The 25184-nt window shown below is 34.5% G+C and overlaps 4 protein-coding genes across 14 annotated transcripts; 1 reads left to right on the top strand and 3 right to left on the bottom strand.

The window, feature by feature from the left end:
* Positions 1-317: 317 nt before the first annotated feature.
* por (Protein-serine O-palmitoleoyltransferase por) lies at positions 318-2129 on the bottom strand. Its single transcript, XM_069061598.1, has 7 exons — positions 1975-2129; positions 1763-1920; positions 1507-1714; positions 1232-1454; positions 1076-1182; positions 790-1019; positions 318-740 (listed from the first exon to the last, which is right to left on the bottom strand). Exons 1-7 carry the CDS (start codon positions 2007-2009, stop codon positions 337-339), a joined length of 1365 nt encoding a protein of 454 aa, XP_068917699.1. The 5' UTR covers positions 2010-2129; the 3' UTR covers positions 318-336.
* A 4455-nt stretch (positions 2130-6584) lies between these two features.
* On the bottom strand, positions 6585-8026 carry LOC138139616 (WASH complex subunit 1-like). Its single transcript, XM_069059954.1, has 2 exons — positions 6935-8026; positions 6585-6881 (listed from the first exon to the last, which is right to left on the bottom strand). Exons 1-2 carry the CDS (start codon positions 8024-8026, stop codon positions 6693-6695), a joined length of 1281 nt encoding a protein of 426 aa, XP_068916055.1. The 3' UTR covers positions 6585-6692.
* A 23-nt stretch (positions 8027-8049) lies between these two features.
* Positions 8050-18593, top strand: LOC138139613 (uncharacterized). Of its 11 annotated transcripts, XM_069059950.1 has the most exons (13): positions 15575-15704; positions 15785-15809; positions 15859-15930; positions 16125-16226; positions 16274-16505; positions 16559-16906; positions 17017-17284; positions 17340-17725; positions 17778-17816; positions 17872-17913; positions 17966-18052; positions 18226-18309; positions 18365-18593. In XM_069059950.1, exons 3-13 carry the CDS (start codon positions 15923-15925, stop codon positions 18473-18475), a joined length of 1707 nt encoding a protein of 568 aa, XP_068916051.1. In that variant the 5' UTR covers positions 15575-15704; positions 15785-15809; positions 15859-15922; the 3' UTR covers positions 18476-18593. The 11 variants fall into 11 exon arrangements, with proteins under 11 accessions (XP_068916043.1, XP_068916046.1, XP_068916044.1 ...); XM_069059942.1 differs by lacking the exons at positions 15575-15704; positions 15785-15809 and adding exons at positions 8050-8186; positions 8283-8349 and having other exon boundaries at positions 15859-16226; XM_069059945.1 differs by lacking the exons at positions 15575-15704; positions 15785-15809; positions 15859-15930; ... (8 more) ...; positions 18226-18309; positions 18365-18593 and adding exons at positions 8050-8186; positions 8283-8349; positions 8403-8770; ... (7 more) ...; positions 10823-10912; positions 10969-11185.
* An 846-nt stretch (positions 18594-19439) lies between these two features.
* Frmd5 (FERM domain containing) lies at positions 19440-23812 on the bottom strand. Its single transcript, XM_069059953.1, has 8 exons — positions 23521-23812; positions 23365-23469; positions 22885-23316; positions 21561-21713; positions 21423-21511; positions 21156-21370; positions 20923-21108; positions 19440-20874 (listed from the first exon to the last, which is right to left on the bottom strand). The coding sequence occupies exons 1-8, from the start codon at positions 23614-23616 to the stop codon at positions 20444-20446; spliced, it is 1707 nt and encodes a 568-aa protein (XP_068916054.1). The 5' UTR covers positions 23617-23812; the 3' UTR covers positions 19440-20443.
* Between the last annotated feature and the right edge of the window lie 1372 nt (positions 23813-25184).

Here is a 25184-nt window from a genome sequence, read left to right as displayed (position 1 = left end):
GTTAAGTCAGTTGCCTATACCTCGGTTTCGATTCGGTGCTTAATTAACGGCAAACTTACTTCGCTTCTCAAAAGAAATATACTTGGCGCAACTTTAAAAATTAGTCTGAAGGAATTACGAAGCCTTTAATTAACTTCCTGAAAGAGCTCTCGATCTGAAGTTTCAACGACTTGCAAGATGTCTTCTAATTAAACCAATTTGTAAAATTTGTAATAAAGAATAGCAAAGCAAACCTGGATTGAACACCTTTCACTACACTCACTGAAATCAAATTTAATTTTGGAAACTTTTGGATGGTTTCAAAAATTGATCGCAGCCAGTTTTCATCCATTTTATTTACAGAATTATCATAGCGTTAAAAAACATTACAATATGACTCAGAAAGTATAAGTGATGCCATTTTTCGTAAATACCCACTTCATCAGTCGACGGATCCATCAGAACACCTAAATAGGCCAAGTGAAATACTGTCGCGAAAGAATAGATTAGTAAAATTATTCTAACTCTAATGTTATCACGTTTGTATTTATGTTTGCAGTCTTTACAAGGACGGACTTTGAGGCAGCAGTCAAATATTTCTGCAATTTTGTTCCTTGGTGCCACTTGCAGATAAGAGAATACTCCGATTGAGACTAAAACCATCGACACCTTGAGTTCAAGGCCGTGAAGAAATGAAGAAATCAGAAAGGTTGCTAGGATGGCATAGAATTTACCATAGCCCAAACATGATTGGTACACATCTGCAAATATCCACGAGATTATTTAATTTTTCGTTGAAGAAAAACAAACATTTTTTCAAAAAATCGTGCATGGGTTGGTTCCATTTCCTGACAACAACTGAGAGAGACGAAGGGAATTCTATTTCTTGTGGTTCTGTTACTATGAATCTAAACTGATTGTATACATCTTTTTTATTTGTGTTGGTAAAACCTGAAGCTATCATTCCAGCTTCAGCTAAATAACTAATAAAATAATGACTTGTTCTGAATGAAAATGCTTCTTTATATGCTACCAACCATCTAAAACATTATTATGAAATACGTTCATATTAAAAAAAATGTTTTCTGGCATCTACCTGTTTGAATCATCAGTTATGAAATAACTACTCCAACAGTTTGACAGTGTTAGAAAAAATAATGAAGTGACAAGAACTTTCACTATTGCACATATCCATATAAAATTCTGTAAAAAAAATATTAGAAATATACATTTAACTACATTAAATAACAACCTTCTTATGTGGATTCTTATACAAGTTCAAATAATCATTAAATGGGATCCACGGTCCAAACAGAACATTTGCTCCAGACAAGGTATACCCAAAATACTGAATTAGACTAGGCATTGAATTTAAATGTTCTATGTCATCTGCTAAAGATATAATTTTCATGACTAATATCATTACAATACCACGAATTTGTAACCATATTTGAGATTCAATTAAATAATATTCACTAAAAAATGGAGAAAATGTAAAGTCAACAAGTGACATATAAATGCTCTTACCACAAAATTAACAATAAAATGAGTACAGTTTTTAAATAAATTGAGCTATTAAAATACTTTCTTAAATAAACATTTATATGTAGTAGGAAAAAGGATATGATCCAACAAGCTGATAAAATTATTTTTCCACTTGAAGTGTCAAGGGTTGATATTAAATAAATTCCTATACAGCCAGTGAGAAGATGGAGTACAGAAAGTGGCACCCAACCTGCAAACACTCAGTTATTTTGTGTATAGAAAATATAAAAAATAATACCAATAGAGAGCAGACATCCAAAGCCAAAATTAACAGCAATTAATTTTATGAAATTTGGTATTACACTATGGACTGATAATACAACACAATTGTTCCAAACATCTGAAGCAGTTTCTTCGTAGTAGTATTCGTTGTTGGTGTAATAATCTTCTATGTATCTGTAACCAAAATGATAAATGAAACATTGTCCAATATTTTACGACGATAAGTACTCTTCTAGTTCGGAATATTCGGGTATAAAAGACATTATTACATTCTAATTTTTTTTCTAATACTGATTTAGGTTATGTTTATACACATGGATCGCGCACTTACTCGTGAAATGAATATCACAATATCATATTGTGAAATGTGAAACATTTTTAGACTAGAGAGAGAGAGAGATATATATATATATGTATATGCGCCTATAGTACCGGCACATTTCACTTGAGGCGGGCGCTATGGACAAGTGCATTTTAAAGTGTTTTAAGAAAAAGACGGAAAGTTGCCTATTTACAGAGTGATTCATGAATAGTGTGATTTATTTCCAAAAATATAATAATTTTGACAGATTTGATTGTTTCATTTTTCTGAAATCGGATTACTACAGTGTGTCCGCAGATAGATGAAACGACTCTTGTAAAAGATAAAAAAAAAATTGATTTAAATCTTAATTTTTTGGGGTTTAGCTCTGCTTGGTTAAAGACTAATTTTTAATATAGTTTTAGTTTTGAAAAGTCAAGTATGCCTTGGAAATTTTCAAAAAACCTATTTTTCTGCAGAGTAAAGTGCCTTTTATGTGGTAAATACGACAAAAAGTTATTAAGAAAAGTTGTTTAGAATCTACATCTATGCCTCTAGACAAAATTTCAAAATCATCAGTCAACTATGATTTTTCTTTTTTTTTTCAATTTAATCTGAGGTTTTAATTTACTTTTATTTAATTATAACTTATTTGTTAAGCCAGCAACTTGTAATAATAATCTAAATGTGAATTTTTTTTACTTCTTCTTGTGGGGGGACTTGGTATAACATTTGAAGTTTTAAGAGAACGGGTGAAACATGCTGCTTCAACAATTTGCAATAACAAAGGAATGCTGGAAAGAGTGGAAGAATCATTTCGTCGGCACCTTCATTATTGTGTTAAGTATTGACAATAAAGGCGGTCACTTTGAACACTTCTTGTAACGGCTAGTGATGTGATTACTTTAATTACCTCATGAGAATTTTTACGGATTAATACACTAAATTTTAGGAGACATTTTGTCATTATTTTAGTTATGGGCGATTCATTAGGGTCAGTTTAAAATAGATTATTAAAATTGTTTTCATTTAATATCTACCATATGATTCTCTTTTTTCTCTTCCACCCTTATCATTATAGGTTACAACAACGGGCGCAGCAATTAGCCGCTTTATTTAAATTCGCAAGAAACAACTGAAAGTTTTCTTGCAATTGTTTTTTGTTCTTCGCTTATCGGCATCGGCGAAGCAAGTAATCTTTCAATAATTATAACTATAAGGTTTAGGAAAAAAAAATTTAAATATATTGTTGATATTAACGAGTTCTATTACCAGTTAAAATTAATGTACTTAAAGTTGACTCAAGTTGCAAAAAACCACTTTGCATTTGCAACAGCACTTTTATGGCATTAGTCATTGGAAATTACTTTAAAACTGTACTTATATGGAAAATATTCAACCCAAACTATGATTTTCTGGTCCCTTTGTGCCTTTATTTGGTTCAAAAATATGAAAACGATGCTGTTGCAAATGACAAGTGGTTTTTTGCAACTTGAGTCAACTATATTTCAGAGACACGTTGTATTTAATACATAATTGAATTTATCAAAATGTTGTTACACAGTCTAATAGGACTGGTTTAAATACAAATCTATGAGGGGCATGATGACCAACTCAATAGACCGGGACCAATGGCTTAACGTATATTAATATGAACATTTCGAAATACGGGTTTTTGTTACGTCTGGCAAATTCAGTGGTCGGAGTGCCGGACTTGAAAAACTAATTGATTTTCAGTTTTAGTAGTCTAATATGTGGAACTTTTTAACTCAGATTTTTTTGCCTAGTTTTGTTAGTCATTTTCCTATTTTCTAGGTAGGTATGCGGTTTTTTTTTCAACAAAAACCACAGATTCAGTTGTTACGTCTGACTCACATTTTGTAGCTGAAGTAGTCCAACGAAAACAGGATAAAATGGCGAATTTTAAGTCTTAAGGGGCCTTACTAGTTGTAATAATGTTTGACGTTTTTTGGAGTAGGTAACAATTTCGTTAAATTGCATCTTTCGTCGATTGTATCTCAGTCCCTATTAAGCTTAGAAGAACAGTATACAAACAAATTTTGCCAAATTTTATTCTTTACAACTTTTATTTGAACATTTTTCTCATATAATGAACGGTTATCGAGCTATTCTGTGAAAACTTGTTTTTTGTACCTTTCATTTAAGATGGCGGCTCGCGCTCACCACCCCCAAGGTCAAAAACTTGTATTTTTCATCGGGGTCACTACTCAAACAACATATTTCAAAATCATTACTACCCCACCCTTTGTAAGGCAAAATCCCCTACTGACTGGACTACATATACTGTAACAAAGTTAGAGAAATAGGAAAAATGCCCAGTCGATTTTCAAATTAGAAATTTCTTGCGTAACAATATTTTAAAGTTTAGAACAGCTGTTGTAACTGCTGTTAAATATCGTAAATGTCAAAATATCCCTCTAGCGAAAAAAATTGAGTATGTAGGTATTTAAAAATCGACATATTAAACAGCCCCAACCATATTTTCGGGGATCATTCGAATTGTGCATCATATTTTTGTAAGAAGGCCGGACGACTGAGTGTTATTTTGTATTCAGATTATGTTCATTCATTTTTATTCGAACCGTTTTTTCGTCTAGTCTTAGTAGATTAGCCAATCTTTCGTTAAGCCTTTTATTTGATGTTGATAATAATAATTAATAGGTAATGATTCAGAAAATGCTACCACCGCACCGCGGCACCTTTCCACGTCTTTTCCCGTTTCGTGTGTTTTTGGTTTGCTACCTGTTTTAGTGTCGTTTCGGGTGCCAAGAATTTGCTATACATTTAGATATAGATATAGTGCCAGTTCGTGCGTCGTCCTTTATAGGGCTTTCTCCGCAATGGTACTAATGGACTCCAATTTATATCTGTACCTGAATAGGTACTGGCTGATGGAAAAGTTATTATAAAACCTCTTCACGTCTAATGTGAAAAACACACTTATTTTGCACTTAAATGCACTCTAGAAAGGTAAATATAAAGTAAGTAGGAGTTCGTCATAAAACCTTTCCGGCAAAGTACCTTATTCGAAGCGAAATCAAACAAGTATGAGAAGCCTAAGATATAAGTCTACAGTCAAGTGAACGAAATCAGTCCCAACTTGAAAAGTTTTGGATAACATTAGGTATTTGACAGCGAAACATGGTAACTACGAGATAGTTATTTACCAAGTGCGGGAAGACGATGTTCCCGCATGAGCGCATTTTTTAAAGCACGAGCGATGTAGGAGCGAGTGCCTTTAATTAATGCGTGAATGAGCGGAAGATGACTTCACGCAAGTGCTTCGTACAATATTTTTTGTACGAAAATTAAATTAAAATGTTTTGTTTTAATACATTAAACATAAACGAACATAAAACTAAGTGGGCAGTGACCTTTGGTTATTAGAAACAATTGCTTCACTTTACATTTCAATTTTTGCAATAATTTGTGAATTTTGTAGGAACAATTTTCAACGATTATACATATTTCCCTAATTTTTTAATGGAGGAAAATCCAGGGAAGTTGTATTTTAGGAACTAAATGTTATTATTATCAAGACGGATTTTTTTTTTGAATGCCTTAAAGGGCTAGTGTTTTTTGCAATTTTTAGATTCGAGTCGATCGGGAAACACTCGTTGCTGAGTGAGCGTTGGATGTTGGAAGCGTCGCTTTCAAGGCTATGAGTACAAAAAATAAATGTATGTACATATGTATGATGTATTTGATTAAAAATATGCTTTCTTAAGTAAATATTGGGTAGGTATTCGGTACATGACCGTATCCCGCATTGTCAGCGGACCAACGCACGAAACGGCACTCACAGCAGGTAAAGACTGGGGACGACGCCCGAATCGGGAATATTTTCATTAACGCACGAAACGGCAACGACACTAAATTTTAAAAGTGGGATTCATAAGTTGGCGATCGCAGTAAGCCGGCCCTGCCCCGAGGATGACCAGTTTGTTCCCGTGAGCTGAGCGCAAGTATATATCTTCCCAACCCACAGACAAAAGAAAGTTGCCTTGAGGGTGTTAAGCAGTGATTATTACTGATTATGACAACCCGGGTTTACGACCCCCAGGTAGTTCAGAAGTGTAGTGGGCTGCCTAATAACCGAATTTTACCCGTTTTGTTAAACTTTTATTTTTTTTCCAGTCTAATTTGTTTTTCAAAAAAGTGAGACAGTCGCCCCATGAGATACGTTCTTCTGAATCCAATGCACTTTTTAAATTGCCTAAAATAAAAAAATAACGGAAATTAATAAAAAACGTAATTTTTTTTTTAAATGAATCGATTTTTCAAAAAAACTGAGACAGTTCTCCCATGAGATACGTTAATGTTTAACAAAAAATATAGTTACCATAGCTTCAGACATAAAATTGTGGAAAAATAACAGAAATCCGTTTAGCGAACTTTACCATTGTTTGGCCAACCATTAGGCAACAGCACTCGTGGACAATGATTTTTTCATGCGATTTGTCCCGTCGTGATTTTGGATTCACTTGATTGTAAAAGATTATTTTATAGACAAAAATAACTAGGCAACATGGTTATATTTATGCATATTATAAAAAACAAATTTAAACTTTATACGCATTGATATAAAATATATATTTAACAGGTTAATAATATTGGAGGAATTTTAGTCGTCCCAGTCTTCGTCTTCAGTGTTGTTTTCATTTATTTCAGTGGGTACAGGAGGTGGTATCATGGCTGATATCTTCTCCATTGCTGTACTGGCATCCATACTTTCTTGCTTTTTAGTTCCTGAAATACCCTTTCTCCTCATTGACAATTTCGCATGAAGATCCGCCATCAGATCGCCGCCACTCTGTAACGTACAAAACAAAAAATTATTTTTAACAATAGAACTTAGTGACAAACCACTGGCTTAGCTGCATCACTTTTTGGTGTAGCGGTCGATTTTAGATTTTTCGTTCCTCCTGCTTTTCTGATTGCTTCCATTAGGCTAGCGCGTACATCTAGCTGGGGTAGTTCAGACAATTCGCTAGGTGTTTCAGTTTCGACGGGTGGTGTTGAGGGTTTCGGCGGTTCGATTTTAATAGGAACTTTTTGGAGTTGTTGACTTTCGTCAGTTTTAATGGTTGACGGTGGGGGAGGGAGTGGAAGTTCAATTTCTGGTAGATTCTCTTTGGCCTGTTCAGTTTGTTCAATGACAGGTAAATCTGGGATGTTTGGAGTTGTCGTTACAGAAGGGGCTATTCCTGGCCCCAACTCTGTGTCGTAACGGAGATCGTCGGCTACATTGGGAAGATCAGGTAGATCCAGAGGTACATCTAAAGCCGGTACTTCCCCTAAATTTGGAGTATAAAAATAGGTTTGCGTCGACGAACGAGTCAGCGTTGATCTTTCGCTTATCGAAAGTGGGGCTGCACCTATACTTGAACTGTCATTATGTTCCTGCTCTTTTATTTGTTGAGATACTTCTAGTGCATCAGACATGACGAAATTCTTGTAAAGATTCTTGCCCGAATTATACAGCAAAAGATCATTAACACAATCTACATCATTTGGAATATCTCCTAAACCATTAACTGTCTCTTTGTTATCATTTTTCTTCACCTTAACATGGTACACATAAAGTTTATCCAAAGGCTCTTCATTAAACGTAATTTTTTTATGTTTCACTTTGTGCCTCACTAATTCCGGCGATTTAACATCACTAAATATAGAAATATACTGCTGGTTAACATCAGTCGCTGGATACTTGCAACTCGAAAACACTTGGGTTGCTTTCTTTGCACCTGTCAATTTTTCGATTTTCATATTAACTTTACCGACTCTGTCAGATATGTTTAATAGCTTCGTTCTGCTAGATTCAACTTTGTTGCTTATGTGTTTCAATATATCATCAGTTACATTGGATAAATGGTTTAATACTTCAACTACCTGGATGATTGTTTCCTGTTTACTCAGATTTTGAGGTATCACAGGTACTTTATAAGCGTGATTCATATTATTACACTAATTTTGAAACCGTTCTTACAATATCTAATAACTGCATTTATTAATTAAAAAAGATAAATTTTGAGGTTATGTTTTTGTTGAATTGACAGATGTCAAAAATGCTAAATCGGTCCATGCTGGGTTTTTCGGTCGGCATTTAATTTAAAAGGTAAGGTGGCTGGGTGGCTGGTTTGTTTATTATTTTGATGTAATTTTGTTTTGTTTTGTTGAAACACGGAAAAAATGGCTTCCAACAAAAAAGTAGTTTTAAATGATATTTCAGTAAGTATTTCATGGCTTCCAACAAAAAAATAGTTTTAAATGATATTTCAGTAAGTATTTATTTCTACATTAATTAATCCTGTTAGTAAAAATTTATTTTCAGCTGATTGATCACCATATTCAATGTATCATAAGATCTGGACTGCTCTTGGATGACGACTTAGCATATGTTCAAGTATGTTATGATAGCAGATTCTATTATTGCAACGACAAGCGGTTCCCGTTCTATCAGAAGTGGGCTGGGGCAATTTCTTTAATTAGTTCCTTATTAATTATACAGAAAAAATATCCAATATCATATATTCCACTTTGTGCTGCACCAGTAATTATAGTTGGTGTAAAGCATTTAATAGAATCACTGTGCCATCGAAAGCGTAGAAACAACATGGAGATGCTAATCCAGTCAATTTCTGACAATACAAAGCTGAATCGCATGATATATGAATATTTTCAGTATAGAAAGGATGCAAGGTTTGTTGATTTTATGTTGTCATAGTAAAACTCATAATAAGTTGTAGTGAATCAACTGCTACCATAATCAACCCTTATACGCAAAGAATTGAGGACTTCATTCATAATATCTTCTTACAAGAGATTTATGTTTTCGAAAACTTTAAAATGTGTATGAGTCTATTAGATGCTTACGTTCCTGATTTGAAAGATCGTTATAATTACCTCGAAGATGAGTTTTTTGAACACTTGAGAGTTTTTGATGTGAAAAATATGAATGATTGTGTTATTTATATGCAAGTCTGTATTGATGTTTATTTGTTAATCAAATTCTACTTTTCCTTTGTTTTTAGAAACTCAGAAACATTTATATATTAATTACATCACATTGTTTGACATGTTTGGCTGTTACTCTATGTCCTGATAAATGGAATGAATATAATTATAACGTTGATGAAATATTAGACATAATTGTGACTAAGATGAAGGACATATCTAGAGATTGTTATATTAAAACAAAGAAAATGTTTGATGATGTAAAGTATTATAACCTCAGTAGAACTGAATTTAAAATGGACTGTAAACTGCCTAAGCCTGATACTGATTCAAAATTATATGCAAGTGTGTCTAGAACAATGATGCACATATCAGAAATCTTGGAAAAGTCCCAAGTTATTTTAACAAAATTACAAAAGGTGAGTGATTTAAAAAAAAACAGAATGTGTCGTAAAGACGCACGATAGAAGTGAAACTTTTTTATTACAGGGAAACATTGTAATTATTCATCAATCACTTTTAAATAGCATATTCACAACAAAATTGTATATTTTAATGAAGAAAATAAACTATAAACAACGATAACACTAAACAATATCGAAATGCGTAACTCATTGTTCATTTTTAAGCCTCCAAATCAAAGAGAGGACATTATCGGTAAATGCCGTGAGTGTGACAAAGACAGAGACACTGCTCCCACTCGACCCAATAGTGTTTACCCCCACCACTTTTCGTCACACAAAAAGGTTGCCGATCAGAATTTCAAGACCCTCCCATAAAAAGTTTCACTTCAAAAAAAATTTAAAAAGTGTAATTTAAATTGAATCAAGATCATTTAGAGTTTATCTTCAAAATCAAAACAATGTATATCAGTTTCTGTAATTTTTAATAGGGCGGCATGCAACCGGCTGAAAAAGAACAATTGATTGATTGCATTGGTGCACTTTGTCGTGAAGTTTACAATTTTCATGAATCCTTGGATGTTTTACATAAATTGTACGAAATTAAAACGCATCGTTCGAAGCCAGTGGCTCAGATAGAACAGGAATTAAGAAATGATACTTCACTGGTGTTAGAGTCGGCGTGTGATAACAAAGAAGTAAATCCTAATGCAAACGAACCCAACAGCGACGATGAAGAGTATGAAACATACGTTGCAGGTGTGTTTCAATAGAGTATTTAAAAATCAAAATTGAATATTGTATTTTGTAGCAAGTGACGTACCTCCCGCCGCCACTAGCTCTACTACTCATTATGAAGAAGAGCAAGAAAGGCGTCGATTAGCTTCTTTGTTGAGTCAGGAATTGAAACACAAGTTAAAAACTGATAGTCGATTTGTTGCTGCAAGAAAGAAAAGAGGAATTGTAAGTTTAATTCATATTCGCTTATTCCACTTAGCTTAAACTTTATTTATAGACTGATGAAAAACCCGAGACTGAGATTGAGAAAGGAACTGTAAGTTGAAAGTATATTTAGTTAGGTTGCTTAGCTTTACTTTATTTTTAGATTGATGAAGAACCTCAAGCTTCAAAGACTGAGAAAGGATTTGTAAGTTTAACGCATATGTAGTTATCCCATTTACCTTTAACTTTATTTTTAGATCAATAATGAACCTGGAACTTCACGAATTGAGGTATTATATTGTCGTTTCTATTTAAAAAATATTTTTTACCCTCATTACACATACTGGTTACACCAATTAGTGTTCTAAAAACTGCCAAAATGCGATAACTTTATGATAGATGTTGATGTTACTATCGAAAAGTTGACGATGAAGTTATTTTATTTTTGTTACAGAAGCCCAAGATTTTAGCGTCACCACCACCTCCACCGCCGTTGCCCCCAGTTAATTTGGGCCCGCATGGAGATGGTGTCGAGTTACCTCCAGTAATATATCTGATATGTATGATTAGCTAGGGACTTGAACGGTGTTTCTTTTTTAGCGTAATTCCTTTTTGGAGGCTATTCTCAAAGCTGCTTCCAAAGATCGTAACACCGTAGAAGAAGTATTTGATTTTTCTGGCGAGACTGAGGAGCAAGCCAGTGATAAATAACATTGTTCAAATAATCTTTTTTTGATACATATTTTGTTTTTCGTTTCTTATTTATTTGTTTCGTTAGTTGTCGTTAACTCGTTTTAATAAAAGAATTTGTATTAAATACTATTTAATTATTTTAGCGGAATTGTAGTTTTTCAGTTTTGAATATTTTAAATTTCATATACAGGGTCTTAAAAAAATGGCCCACGCTATAACTTTGCTATTGATGACCCAAATGAAAAAAATTATACAGGAGACGAAATGACTCTAAAAACACTACAAACCTGAGTAAGCATATAATTTTTATACCATCTACCCATTTACGGGCAATGAGCAACTTTTATTTTTCAAACGGTAACCTATAATTTTTTTTTTATTGATTCTGCAGTTTTTTTTCTGATTGTAATGGCATAAAAAAACTAAACCTTTGATAACAAAATTTCCGAGAAAAAAAGGAAAATACCTATGTTGCATCAAAATTAGATTTATTGTCATATTAATGAAAAAATCAAGTTAACCGACCTTCATTATTCAATGATTTTTATGAATTATAATTAAATAAATAAAATTTGCAACATGAAACGTGCGTAAAATTGACATTTAAGTGAAGTCCAGCACACTAACAAAAAATTTTCGTTTATGAAATATGGATAAATCTACATAATTTTGATGCAACATATTTTCCTTTTTTTCTCGGAAATTTTGTTAACAAAGGGTATAGTTTTTTATGCCATTACAATCAGAAAAAAAAAAACTAACAATCAATAAAAAAATTATAGATTCTCATTAATTGTTTTCATTTGAGTCATCAATAGCCAAGTTATAGCGCGGGGCGTTTTTTTTAAGACACCTGTATATGGTAAATTCGATTTTTATAGTTTTCAACCCGAGAATTGGGTGAATACAATGATTTCATATAATTTCAGATAAAATTAAGAAAATATTTTCACTTCATTACCTATCATAAAATGGAAAAAAAGTGAAGGATTTGTTTTGCGACTATACTTTAGGTAGGTAAGTTTTTTTAGCATTTTTCTCAGCCTGGGACAGTTGAATTGCAACATATTAAAAAAAAATTATTTGGGGATATAATGTAAACTCCCGAAGTTTTGTAAGTTCTCTCCAATTTTTTTTATTAGTTTCTTGGTGGAATGATGATTCTAGTTATAATAAACCTACATTTTAACGTCATCTTTAAAAATATATCTTATATTTCGCCTTTAACGTTTTCTACTTGATCACAGACTAACATTACATTATTTTAGCTTTAGGAGTATTGATGAGGTCCAAACAAAATTCAATTGAAGATATTTTAATTGACTTAAGTTTATTTGGCGAAAATGAGTTAGATTTTTGAAAAATGTTATAAACAATTAGATTAACAATATACTTAAAATATTTGAATAAATTAAATAAACGCATAACAAACATATAAAAAAAAAACTAAGTAAGTAACTGTAAGTCACAACATGGCCCCTTAAATAATTAATATATACATATTTTAACATTATGCCCCACGTTGTGGAGCCACTTTTAACAGTGTTTATGTTGTAAATTGTTTATTTACATAAAGGTAAACAAAGTTAACAAAGGTTTGTGGTGAGACTTTTGAGGGAGCTCGAATGATCATATAAATAATGATTAATTGTCCATGCGTGCATCCCTTTTATAGCCTGGCTGGGGATGGTGCGGTACGCTCCGACGGCGCGCAGCTGATAATGATGGTAGGGGCCCAGCGATTAGATTCTCGCTGGCGACGGTAGCGCTTCGAAAGGATTAGTACGGGGCGCTTTGGTACTACATCCGTCATTTATGCTACATACTCCCCCTCAGGTCTAATAGAATCGGCCCGATTATTGGACCTGATTCTTTCGGGGTCTGCCGCGCTTCTTGATGGAGTGAATCGGTTTGGGCGCGGCGTCCTCAGATTCTGGATCCGGGGTGAGTTGCGAGACGTGGTAGGTACCAAGGGCTCTGCTGGTTTGTCTCGGGCGGCTAGGTCATGGCTTGTGGGATCGTTTGAATCCATGTGCTGCGTTGCTGAAGGCATGGAGGTTGGCGTACGCCAGAACACCGGGCTGGAACGGAGCTGTAAGCCGGCGTTCTGCTTACGGCGATCTTGTTTCTTTTCATGAGTCTCTCGAGCTTCTTTCCAGCTTTCGTGGAGTTGTAGAAGTCGGGGGGTGGCTTCAGGGTGATGAACCAAGGTAATGGTCGACAATCAATGATGACGACTATGCTGGTCTCTTTGACGTAGCTGCGAAATTTATTAATTGTCCATACATTGGCCAATACTTCTCTTTCTCTGGTAGAGCAGTTCCTTTCCGTCTTGGTGAGAAGGCAGCTAGCGTACTCGATGGAGCATTCCTCGGGCGCCTCCCCCTGGAATAAGACTGCGTAGGCGTAGGCGCTGCTATTCATACGTAAGATAAATGGCTGGGTAGGATCAGCTGTCCGGAGGACAGGGGTGCTAGTGAGCTGCTTCTTTAACGTTTGGAAGGCTTCTAACATGGCGTGAATTTCTGTCTGGGTAGTCTGTTTCTTACCCGGAGTAAGTCGATACGGGGGAGAAGCGATCAGGGTGCTGTCACCAGTATCGATTCGGTACTGTGCGAAGGGGGTTGGAGGTTCAGTTTTCGCGAATAACTCGGCGTACTGATCCAGCAGGGCGTTGAGTCGTTCCTTTTCGTTCTCTGGGAGTGAGGCCCCTTCCACAGGGCGAAGGTGCAAAGTGGCTAGGTGGATTCTTATCGGGCTGTCGTACCCGGAACTAGATTCCATCTTGTAATCCATTCGAGCATCGGCTGCGTCTTGCATAATGTAGTCACTACTACCTTGAGCCTGGTATACATTCCAGACGCTTCTTCCGTGAGGTACGGCTGCGTGCGTGATGACGCTTGTTGGAGGCAGAGGTCCATTTTCTCTGGCGTCGTTGTCGGCGAGGGTGGTTTTCACGATTACCTTTTGCGTTGGGTGGCCGGTTGCTAACAAGTGTTTGTCGAGACCGGCGCTGGCGACACTGTAGCAGGCGACGGTATCTACGATGGCGGACTCTTGTACACCGGATATAGATACCGAGACTGTGGGGCTTCGTCGTGGTACCATGGCACAGGGCGCAGAACCCATTGAGAGCGCTGGTCCCGGAGTCGGTTACGTTACAGGTTGGACAATTTTTCCGGTGGATACCAGGACGTTGGCATCCGTAGCAGCAAACCTGTGTTGCACCAGCGGCGACCGGCGTTGTCGTTGGTTCAAGTCGAGTCATCCACTGCTGGAACATTTGGATGGCCATGGCGTCGTTCAGTCGCGGACTGCGACGTTGCAAAGGCACGGGCTTTTGGTGACGATCGTTTTTGGGTTGGTAGAGTAAGACCGGTTGGACCGTTGTCAGTGCCTTTCAGTGCTTAAACTCTATCGTTCAATGTTTGGACGTCGGAGACTCTTAGAGTAAGACCGGGTGGACCGTCTTCAGTGCCGTTCAGTGCTTGAACTCTGTGTTGAGTCGTGGACTTTGGAATTTTTAGAGTAAGACCGTGATTAGTGCTTGAATTCTGTTGGATTTTTGGATTTTCAGAGTAAGACCGTGCTCAGTGCTTGAACTCTGTTGGTGGGTCGGGGATTTTTGGCCCCACGTTGGGCGCCACTTTTAACATTATGCCCCACGTTGTGGAGCCACTTTTAACAGTGTTTGTGTTGTAAATTGTTTATTTACATAAAGGTAAACAAAGTTAACAAAGGTTTGTGGTGAGACTCTTAGATTCTCGCTGGCGACGGTAGCGCTTCGAAAGGGTTAGTACGGAGCGCTTTGGTACTGCATCCGTGATTTATGCTACAATATAAAATTATATAGATCTGTTATATTTAAAGCAATCGTGTGTACATAAAATATATAAAGATCACAAATTGTTCAGTTGTGCCGGTATTAATCTAAGTAATAATTAAAATCATTTCGAGCATTTTTACATTAAGTTTTCGTAGATTTCTTAACTGAAAAATAGATTTTGATTGCACTTTCAATGATTTATTTTCTTTGTACGATTATTTCTATTACTATAGCAGTAGATTGAGAAAAGATCACAGATTTATTTAAATTTACATAAATCATTGCCAACAAAATACGGGTATATTACTTATCATTAAAACATTTCGGCTGAAGTATTTTTGTATAAAAAGTGTACACAATGGTTAACATCAGTCGCTGGATATTTGCAACTCGAAAACACTTGGGTTGCTTTCTTTGTACTTGTCAATTTTTCGATTTTCATATTAACTTTACCGACTTGTCAGATATGTTTAATAACTTTGTTCTGCTAGATTCAATTTTGTGTTATGTGTTTTAATATATCATCAGTTACATCGGATAAAGGATTTAATACTTCCGACTATCTGAATGATTGTTTCCTGTTTACTTAAATTTTGAGATATCACACGTACTTTATAAGCATGATTCCTATTATCACACTAATTTTGAAACGGTTCTTACAACATCTAATAACTGCATTTATTAATTAAAAAAAGATATATTTTGAGGTTATGTTTTTGTTGAATTGACAGTGACAGATGTCAATTGGTGGTCCATGCTGGTTTTTTCGGCATGTATTCAATTTAAAAGGTAAGGTGGCTGGTTTTTAATTTAAAAGGTAAGGTGGCTGGTTTGTTTATTATTTTGATGTAATTTTGTTTTGTTTTGTGGAAACACGGAAAAAATGGCTTCCAACAGAAAAATAGTTTTACATGATATTTCGGTAAGTATTTCAATATTAATTAGTCCTGTTAGTAAAAATTTATTTTCAGCTGCTTGATCACCATATTCAATGTATCATAAGATCTGGACTGCTCTTGGATGACGACTTAGCATATGTTCGAGTATGTTATGATAGCAGATTCTATTATTGCAACGACAAGCGGTTCCCGTTCTACCAGAAGTGGGCTGGGGCAATTTCTTTAACCAGTTCGTTATTAATTATACAGAAAAAATGTCCAATATCGTATATTCCACTTTGTGCTGCACCAGTAATCATAGTTGGTGTAAAGCATTTAGTAGAATCATTATGCCGTAGGAAGCGTAGAAACAACATGGAGATGCTGATCCAGTCGATTTCTGACAATACAAAGCTGAATCGCATGATATATAAATATATCCAGTATAGAAAAGATGCAAGGTTTGTTGATTTTATGTTGTAATAGTAAAATTCATAATAAGTTGTAGTGAAATAACTGCCACCCAAATCAACCCTTATACGAAAAGAATTGAGGACTTCATTCATAATATCTTCTTACAAGAGATTTATGTTTTCGAAAACTTTAAAATGTGTATGAGTCTATTAGATGCTTACGTTCCTGATTTGAAAGATCGTTATATTTACCTCGAAGATGAGTTTTTTGAACACTTGAGAGTTTTTGATGTGAAAAATATAAATGATTGTGTTATTTATATGCAAGTCTGTATTGATATTTATTTGTTAATCAAATTCTATTTTTCCTTTGTTTTTAGAAACTCGAAAACATTTATATGTTAATTACATCACATTGTTTGACATGTTTGGCTGTTACTCTATGTCCTGATAAATGGATTGAATATAACTATAACGTTGATGAAATATTAGACATAATTGTCATTAAGATGAAGGACATATCTAGAGATTGTTATATCAAAACAAAGAAAATGTTTGATGATGTAAAGTATTATAAGCTCAGTAGAACTGAACTTAAAACGGAATGTAAACTGCCTCTGGCTAGGCCTGATACTGATTCAAAGTTAAATGTCAGTGTTGCCAAAACAATAATGCACACATCAGAAATCTTGAAAAACTGCCAAGTTATTTTAACAAAGTTACAAAAGGTGGGTGATTTAATTTTTTTTTAAAAGTGTAATTAAAATTGAATCAAGATCTTTTAGAATTTATCTTCAAAATCAAAACAATTTATATCTGTTTCTGTAATTTTTAACAGGGCGATATGCAACCGGCTGAAAAAGAACAGTTGATTGATTGCATTGGTGTACTTTGTCGTGAAGTGTACAATTTTCATGAATCCTTGGATGGTTTGCATGAATTGTACGAAATTAAAACGCACCGTTCGAAGCCAGTGGTTCAGGTAGAACAAGAATTAAGAAACGATACTTCACTGGTGTTAGAATCGGCGTGTGATAAAAAAGTAGTAAATCCTAATGCAAACGAACCCAACATCAAAGATGCAGAGTATGAAACATACGTTGCAGGTGTGTTTTAATAAAGAGTATTTAAAAATCAGAATGAAAAATTTGTGTTTTGTAGCAAGTGAGGTACCTCCCACCGCTACTAGCTCTACTACTCATTATGAAGAAGAGCAAGAAAAGCGCCGATTAGCTTCTTTGTTGAGTCAGGAATTGAAACAAAAGTTAAAAACTGGTAGTCGTGACGTCCCTCCCACCGCCACTAGCTCTACTACTCATTATGGAGAAGAGCAAGAAGGGCGCCGATTAGCTTTTTTGTTGAGTCAGGAATTGAAACATAAGTTAAAAACTGGTAGTCGTGACGTCCCTCCCACCACCACTAGCTCTACTACTCATTATGAAGAAGAGCAAGAAAGGCGCCGATTAGCTTTTTTGTTGAGTCAGGAATTGAAACATAAGTTAAAAACTGGTAGTCGATTTGTTGCTGAAAGAAAGAACCAAGGAATTGTAAGTTTAATTCATATTCGCTTATTCCACTTAGCTTAAACTTTATTTATAGACTGATGAAAAACCTGAGACTGACATTGACAAAGCAACTGTAAGTTTAAAGTATATGTATTTAGTTAGGTGACTTAGCTTTACTTTATTTTTAGATTGGTGAAGAACCTCAAACTTCAGAGACTGAGAGCGGATTTGTAAGTTTAATGCATATGTAGTTATCCCATTTACCTTTAACTTTATTTCTAGATCAATAATGAACCTGGAATTTCAGAAGTTAAGAATGAACCTGGAATTTCAGAAGTTAAGAATGAACCTGGAACTTCAGGAATTAAGGTATCATATTGTTTATATAATCGTCGTTTCTAATTAAAAATCATTTTTCACCCTCATTACGTATCACCAGTTACACCAATTAGTGTTCTAAAAACATTGTCAAAATGCGATGACTTTGTAGTAGATATTATTATCGAAAAGTTGACGATGAAGTCATTTTATTTTTGTTACAGAAGCCCAAGATTTTAGCGTCACCACCACCTCCGTTGCCCCCAGTTAATTTGGGCCCGCATGGAGATGGTGTCCAGTTACCTCCAGTAATATACTAATATGTATGATTAGTTAGGGATTTGAACGGTGTTTCTTTTTTAGGGTAATGCCATTTTGGATGCTCTTCTCAAAGATGCTTTGAAAAATCGTTACACCGTGGAAGGAGGATTTAAATTTGCTGGCGAGGCTGAGGAGCAAGCCAGTGATAAATAATATTGTTCAAGTTACCTTTTTTTTTATTGCGTTTTTTTAATATTTGTGTTCTTCGTTTCTTATTTATTTGTTTCGTTAGTTGTCGTTAACTCGTTTTAATAAAAGAATTTGCATTAAATACTATCTAACTATATTAGGGGAATTGTAGTTTTCCAGGTTTGAATATTTGAAATTTCATGTACATCGTAAAATCGATTTTTATAGTTTTGAACTCGAGAATTGGGCGAATTAAGAAAAAATGTCACGTCATTATGATAATGGAAAAAAAAAGTGAAGGATGTGTTTTGCGACAATACTTTAGGTAAGTAAGTTTTTTTGGCAATTTTTGTCAGTCTGGGCCACTGTTGAATTACAACGTATAAAAAAAACAGAATTTGTCGTAAAGACGCACGATAGAAGTGAAACTTTTGTATTACAGGGAAACATTTTAATTATTTATCAATCACTTTTAAATAGCATATTAACAACAAAATTGTATATTTTAATGAAGAAAATAAATTATAAACAACGATAACACTAAACAATATCGAAATGCGTAACTCATTGTTCACTTTTAAGCCTCCAAATCAAAGAGAGGACATTATCGATAAATGCCGTGAGTGTGACAAAGCAGAGACACTGCTCCCACTCGACCCAATAGTATTTACCCCTACCACTTTTCGTCACACAAAAAGGTTGCCGATCAGAATTTCAAGACCCTCCTATAAAAAGTTTCACTTCAAAAAAAAAAATCGGGATATAATGTAAACTCCCGAAGTTTTGTAAGTTCTCTCCAATTAAACATTTTATTTATTAGTTTCTTGGTGGAATGATGATTCTGTAATAAATCTACACAAATATTTTAACGTCATCTTTAAAAATATATCTTATATTTCGCCTTTAACGTTTTCTACTTGATCACAGACTAACATTATATTAGCTTTAGGAGTATTGATGAGGTCCAAACAGAATTCAATTGAAGATATTTTAATTGACTTAAGTTTATTTGGCGAAAATGAGTTACATTTTTGAAAAATGGTATAAACAACTACATTAACAACATATTTAAAACATTTGAATAAATTAACTAAACGCATAAAAAATATATATAAAAAAAAACTAAGTAACTGTAAGTCACAACATGGCCCCTTAAATCATTAATACATACATATAAAATTATATAGATCTGTTACAATTAAAGCAATCGTGTGTACATAAAATATATAAAAATCACAAACTGTTCAGTTGCCAGCATTAATCTAAGCAATTATTAAAATCATTTCGAGCATTTTACATTAAGTTTTCGTAGATTTCTTAACTGAAAAATAGATTTTGATTGCACTTTCAATGATTTATTTTCTTTGTACGATTATTTCTATTACTATAGCAGCAGATTGAGAAAAGATCACAGATTTTTTAAATTTACATAAACTCATTGCCAACAAAATAGGGGTATATTACTTATCATTAAAACATTTCAGCTCAAGTATTTTTGTATAAAAAGTGTGCACAATGTACATGATTTTTGTATACAACTTTCAACTGAAACAACAAAGAAAAAAATCCAAGGTACCCCAACAACTCGAAAACAATACATAAAAATACGTAAATTAAGACGCGCACGCGCTTCTCAATTTCAAGTTAAAATAATTGACCGTGTTGAGGCGCCTCGTATTTTGTACAAGAACGGAATGTTAAATCTAGCTAGTTCGTTTAACAAAGTATGTATCACAACGAAACAGTGCATTCTGCTTAAAGCCATTAGAACACAAAAACGTTTTTGGTTATTAAAGGAATTATAACCTACTCTAAATGTTTAGTATTGCAGGAACTATTTTAATAATTGGATCTCTTACTCTAAGCAAGTTTAAAGAACTAAACTAATCTGTTGCTACACTTTAAGAGAATTTAGCTGAATCTTTAAAGCTGAATTCGAAATGCAAACTCGTTTAATCTGACGAAAGCAAACGATACATTTCCAAAAGATTATCAAAAAAATATTGAGATCTTATTTCGAAAATATTGTTTAATTGGTTCGTAGAACTGGTATCTTAGGGACACCATTTCCGGAATATTTCTAAGGCTACCAAATAATTCACAATCAGTTTCTAACATTACAATAGTGGCAATAAGTACAAATATCGTTACAATAATGAAAGTGGGAATGAACGCTCCCACTACGTTAAATTTTCTAGTTTTCTTAACGTTTGTTTGTAAATTATGTGTAGTATTTGGCAGGCAAATTCGACCATCGACCTGAGAATGAGACAAAGGAGTTTGGCTACGACTGGAGCGATGCGAAGGATTCGTGGTTTCATAACCTCGATAACTATCGATTAACTGAGATTCGGATGATGAGTGTTCGAACGAGTCCCGAAAATAATAATCGCTGAAGCGATCTATCGAATCATCCTTTAATACTGCAACAAAAACACATTCATTTTGATTTCTATAAAACGCACCCTCACCTGTCGTTCGAAGTTTGGAAGCGCCCATCGCTTCCTGATCTTCTGACACGGTTTCTAAGGCAGCAACATCACTGTAAGCTTGCGAAGGGTTCCCGTCCAATCCAGACAACAACCCAGTACTGTTGCTGGACTCCATCCGGGACCCTCCAGCGTCCGAATGGCTGGATCTCGGCAAACTACTGTAACCTACCCAAACGAAAAATCAACACAACACAATACTCGTGCCGACTCACCTAGATGAGGTTGAAGAGGAGTAGAGGGAGTTGCAGGTACGCTCGACGCTTTACGTCTCAAACTCGAGGTGCGTTGAATGCTGGGCTCTTCTCGAGTTGGAGAACCACTGTCTTCGAGAATTTCTTTCTCTGTACGGCCGGTATATTTAAACTTGGTTCCCCACGAGAAAAAGCCGCCTCCAGTGACGGTGGGGGCGTCGGAACTGGCCGGCAATCTGACAATCGGTCAATTTTATAAAAGATCTACTGGAGATTTTTAATACATACGTAAAAAATAACATTTGTTCTATTGCACATCTCCAGACGTGTCGACAGGCTGCTCCGGTGGGACATTTAAATCCAACAGTGTGCTTTTTCTAAAGTTACCAATTAATAACTATCACCCCTGACACGTGATTTACTTACATCATTGTAATTCAAGTGTATTATAAACATTTTTCCTTCATAATTTATTTTTTGAATATCCGGCCATCGAAAATGGTGTGTTTTTTTACTTCCTTGAATTGTTAAAATACCAGCATAATTAATCCCCAAATAAAGTTGCGATCCCTTATGATCCTAAAAATAACACAATACGATGATTATATAAATGTCCCAGAAAAATTCAGACTTTGAACAGAAACAGTTTTACTTTATTTAAATTTTTGGAGGGAGTATTCTTTTATGTATAAAGCTAAATAATTTATAAGGATGGTTAAAAATATCTTCAGAGTTGATCTAAAAAATATGGAAGATAATATAATGCGTGTTTAATTCATTTATGTGTAATTCATATTGATTTATTTCAGAGTTGAAAAATAAAAAAATGAAAGCCAAATAAACTGCTGTACGGAAATAACCGAGAACGCTTTTTTAGGAATATTTTTTATAATCGGTAACACAGGTCAACAATGAAAAACCTGTCTCAAAATCAAAAAGTAAATATGGTGGACTTTTGGATGCTGATCATGGCAAAAATATTTAAAAAATTGCAGCACGTCCAGTTTTCAAAGAAAAATTTTGTTTGTTTGTCGTTTATTTGAATCTGGTACAAGGAGAGTAGACTTTTTGGACGTTAAAACTGAGCTAGAACAAACATTTTGCATCTATCCTCACTACTCAAGTTTTTTGACTAAAAAAATGTTTGCTGCAATTTTAAATTCATTTTTTATAGTTTTATTCTCGATGGTATTTGTACAAAGAAACCTTGTCGAAATAAATATTTACAAAAAATTTTGAAATGTCGACAAAAGACTATCAATTTATCTCAATATTCAAGAAACAACAAAGAAATATAACGGAGTTTGTGCAAAAGTATACCTTATTCATTTTCTTACGATTATTACCGATTTAAATCAAAATTTATTTAGGTGCATGTCGTATTTTAACATTTTTTTCCAAAACACTCTTACGTGATAAAGAAAAATTAAGTTCATCTCTGAAATCAGCATCCTAAAAAAGACTTAAAAATCTTATTAAAACCAAAACAGGTTTTTATAAATCAAATTTTGCAGCATTGTGTAATTGATATGATTTGTTGAGATTAACAGATTTTTTTTGATTACTCTTAAATTTAAAACGACCATTTTTTTTCTAGTCAAATTTAAGTAGAAAATTTAGGAAAAAAAATCAAAATAGCAATTACTATTTTCTACTGGTTATTTTTTTTTCTAATAAGGTATTTAATATGTACAAGATCAATATTTGAAGTGATGGGTTTCATAACATCTATCTACCCCTGCTCACTGACCTTGACTGGATGTGGATCTACACCATATGTATCAAGTTGGCAAGCTAATTTCAAAAAAGTATTTTCAACTTGTGATGGACTTTGGCCTTTCAGTTGCTTTTGATGTATTTCCATAGCTTTGTCCTCTATAGTGTCAGTCTGTTTCAAGAGAATCTTCAGTTCACTCATGTAATTTCCAACATGTACTTCTGGATCATGGTCTCCCAGTTCACCTTGCAATATCAAAGCTGCCAACATTGAGGCTTCATTTGTAGCACAATATAGTCGACCATGTAATAAATCTCTTTTTAATTGTAAAAATATTTGATAGCGTGTTATTTCTTCTTTAAGGCGAAATGGATCAGGTGGATAGAATTTCACACGAAAACTAAACAAAACTGGATCTAAATCTTTAACTTGTTTACAAATCGATTTTCCTAAATCTAACCAATGCTACAACAATAATGTTAACAATTGAACAAACAATAATTAGCAACTTACTCTCTGGTCTTGAATATCAACATACCGAAGCCCTAAGTAGTCTTGTTCAACAAGATTCAACTGTTGGCACACATATTCTAGTAAGTATTTACCTTTATGGTGCGGCTACAATTTTACAAAATTAAGTGCAACATAACCGGCTACATTATTAACTACCTTATATTCACATTCTAGTATTTCCGTATCTTCCAATAATCGAACCGTGCATTTATAAACAATATTGCTGTCATGTTTTGAACCAAACTTTAGCATTTTCCACTTTTAACATATGTCTATTTCATTTATAATTTATAACCCAGTACAAGAATTGATAATTAATTTTACAACGAACAATTGTTAATGTAAATAACACAATATAACATTTGACACATATTTTTGACAGAAGGTTAAATACTAAATGAAGTTGGGCGCGGGTCACGGGAAACAACGCAAAAAGTAAGGTTAGATTTAAACAGCTGATTCGTGATCTGCCTGCCATCCGTGATTCGTTCACAATCGACTCTTCAATGCCTACTACTAAAGTCCCTAGATAAAAGGGACTTTACCTACTACGAGGTGAAATTTAAAAAAACACCCGATATAATCACACAACAATTATAATAACAATGAAATACATAAAAACTAATTTAGATAATAACTTATGTATTTAGAAAAAATTTCTTTTACATCTTTGAACGCTTAATAACGTTGTCACATTGTCAATGGTGAGCTTTTCCAGCGACCATTTCCAGTTTTCGTCGTCGTTCAAGCAGTTTCCGCGAGATTCTCTATTTAACAATCTTAGAAAGTGTCATTCCGAGGCGATAGTTTCGGCAACCATCCTCATCATAATAAGATGAAATTAATAATTTTAAGGGAGATGATGCGGATGGAATCGAATCCGCCGGCGTACAGTGGGGCGAATGACCTGTTTCGCTGGCCAAAACTCGAAAATTGAAGATGGAAATGTCGATGTTATTTGTGCTGTCTTATAGAGGAGGCTTGGTGCATCTAAATCCCATAGACTAAAGATATATATACTGCTAAATCCGAAAGAATGAAGTCAAAATGTTGTATACATACGGCCTACGGCACTTAAGGGACGGCAATCGAAATTTAACCCTCTCGAGTAAGCACGTGCGAGGGTCCGCGGTAATTGTTCACTTTAACTACTTCTGGAATTTTCGCGTTTTTTCTGGCTAGACAGCCTCAGGGCATCCTCCTAGATCGTGTCCCACCATTCAAACCTTGTGCAAATGCCTTTTTTTCTCTCTTGTTGTGTTTCAAGGTCGCGCCAAGTCTTAGTATAACTAAAGGGTAAGGAAAATTTTCATTTGCACAAGGTTTGACTGGTGGGAAACGATGTAGGAGGACGTCCTGAGGCTGTCTAGCCAGCAAAAACGCGAAAATTCCAGAAGTAGTTAAAGTGAACAATTACCGGGTCCGCTGCCGTGTGATCATAGTGTACTTATAAAAACAACGTGGGCGATTTTGATTTTATAAAATGGAAATCGATCAGCAAGATATATAGAATTATTGTATGTAGGTACTTTAATTGACAAAAAATGTTGTCCTTCTTTCGTAAAATAAACGCTAACTGTAGGACTGCAATTCACATTTATTTGTTTCATGCCGGGTGACAAGTGGAGTATACATTTTACATCCACGAGCAACCGCCGTGTTTTTTACATGCACATGTTCATTAAAGTGTACATTTTTTTAATATTAAGGTGCGCATTGCCTAAAATTGCCTGTTTAAAAGTTACAGCCGTTAACGTCTTGCGCGGCAAAAGCTGGGGCACTCCGTCAGCTCCGGTCACGGTCAGCTCTATGATTATTGC

The sequence above is a fragment of the Tenebrio molitor genome, chromosome X, assembly GCF_963966145.1.
Source record: "Tenebrio molitor chromosome X, icTenMoli1.1, whole genome shotgun sequence".
Lineage (NCBI taxonomy): Eukaryota > Metazoa > Arthropoda > Insecta > Coleoptera > Tenebrionidae > Tenebrio > Tenebrio molitor.
The sequence above is the reverse complement of the archived record's forward strand: the minus strand, read 5'-3'. Positions and strand labels throughout refer to the sequence as shown.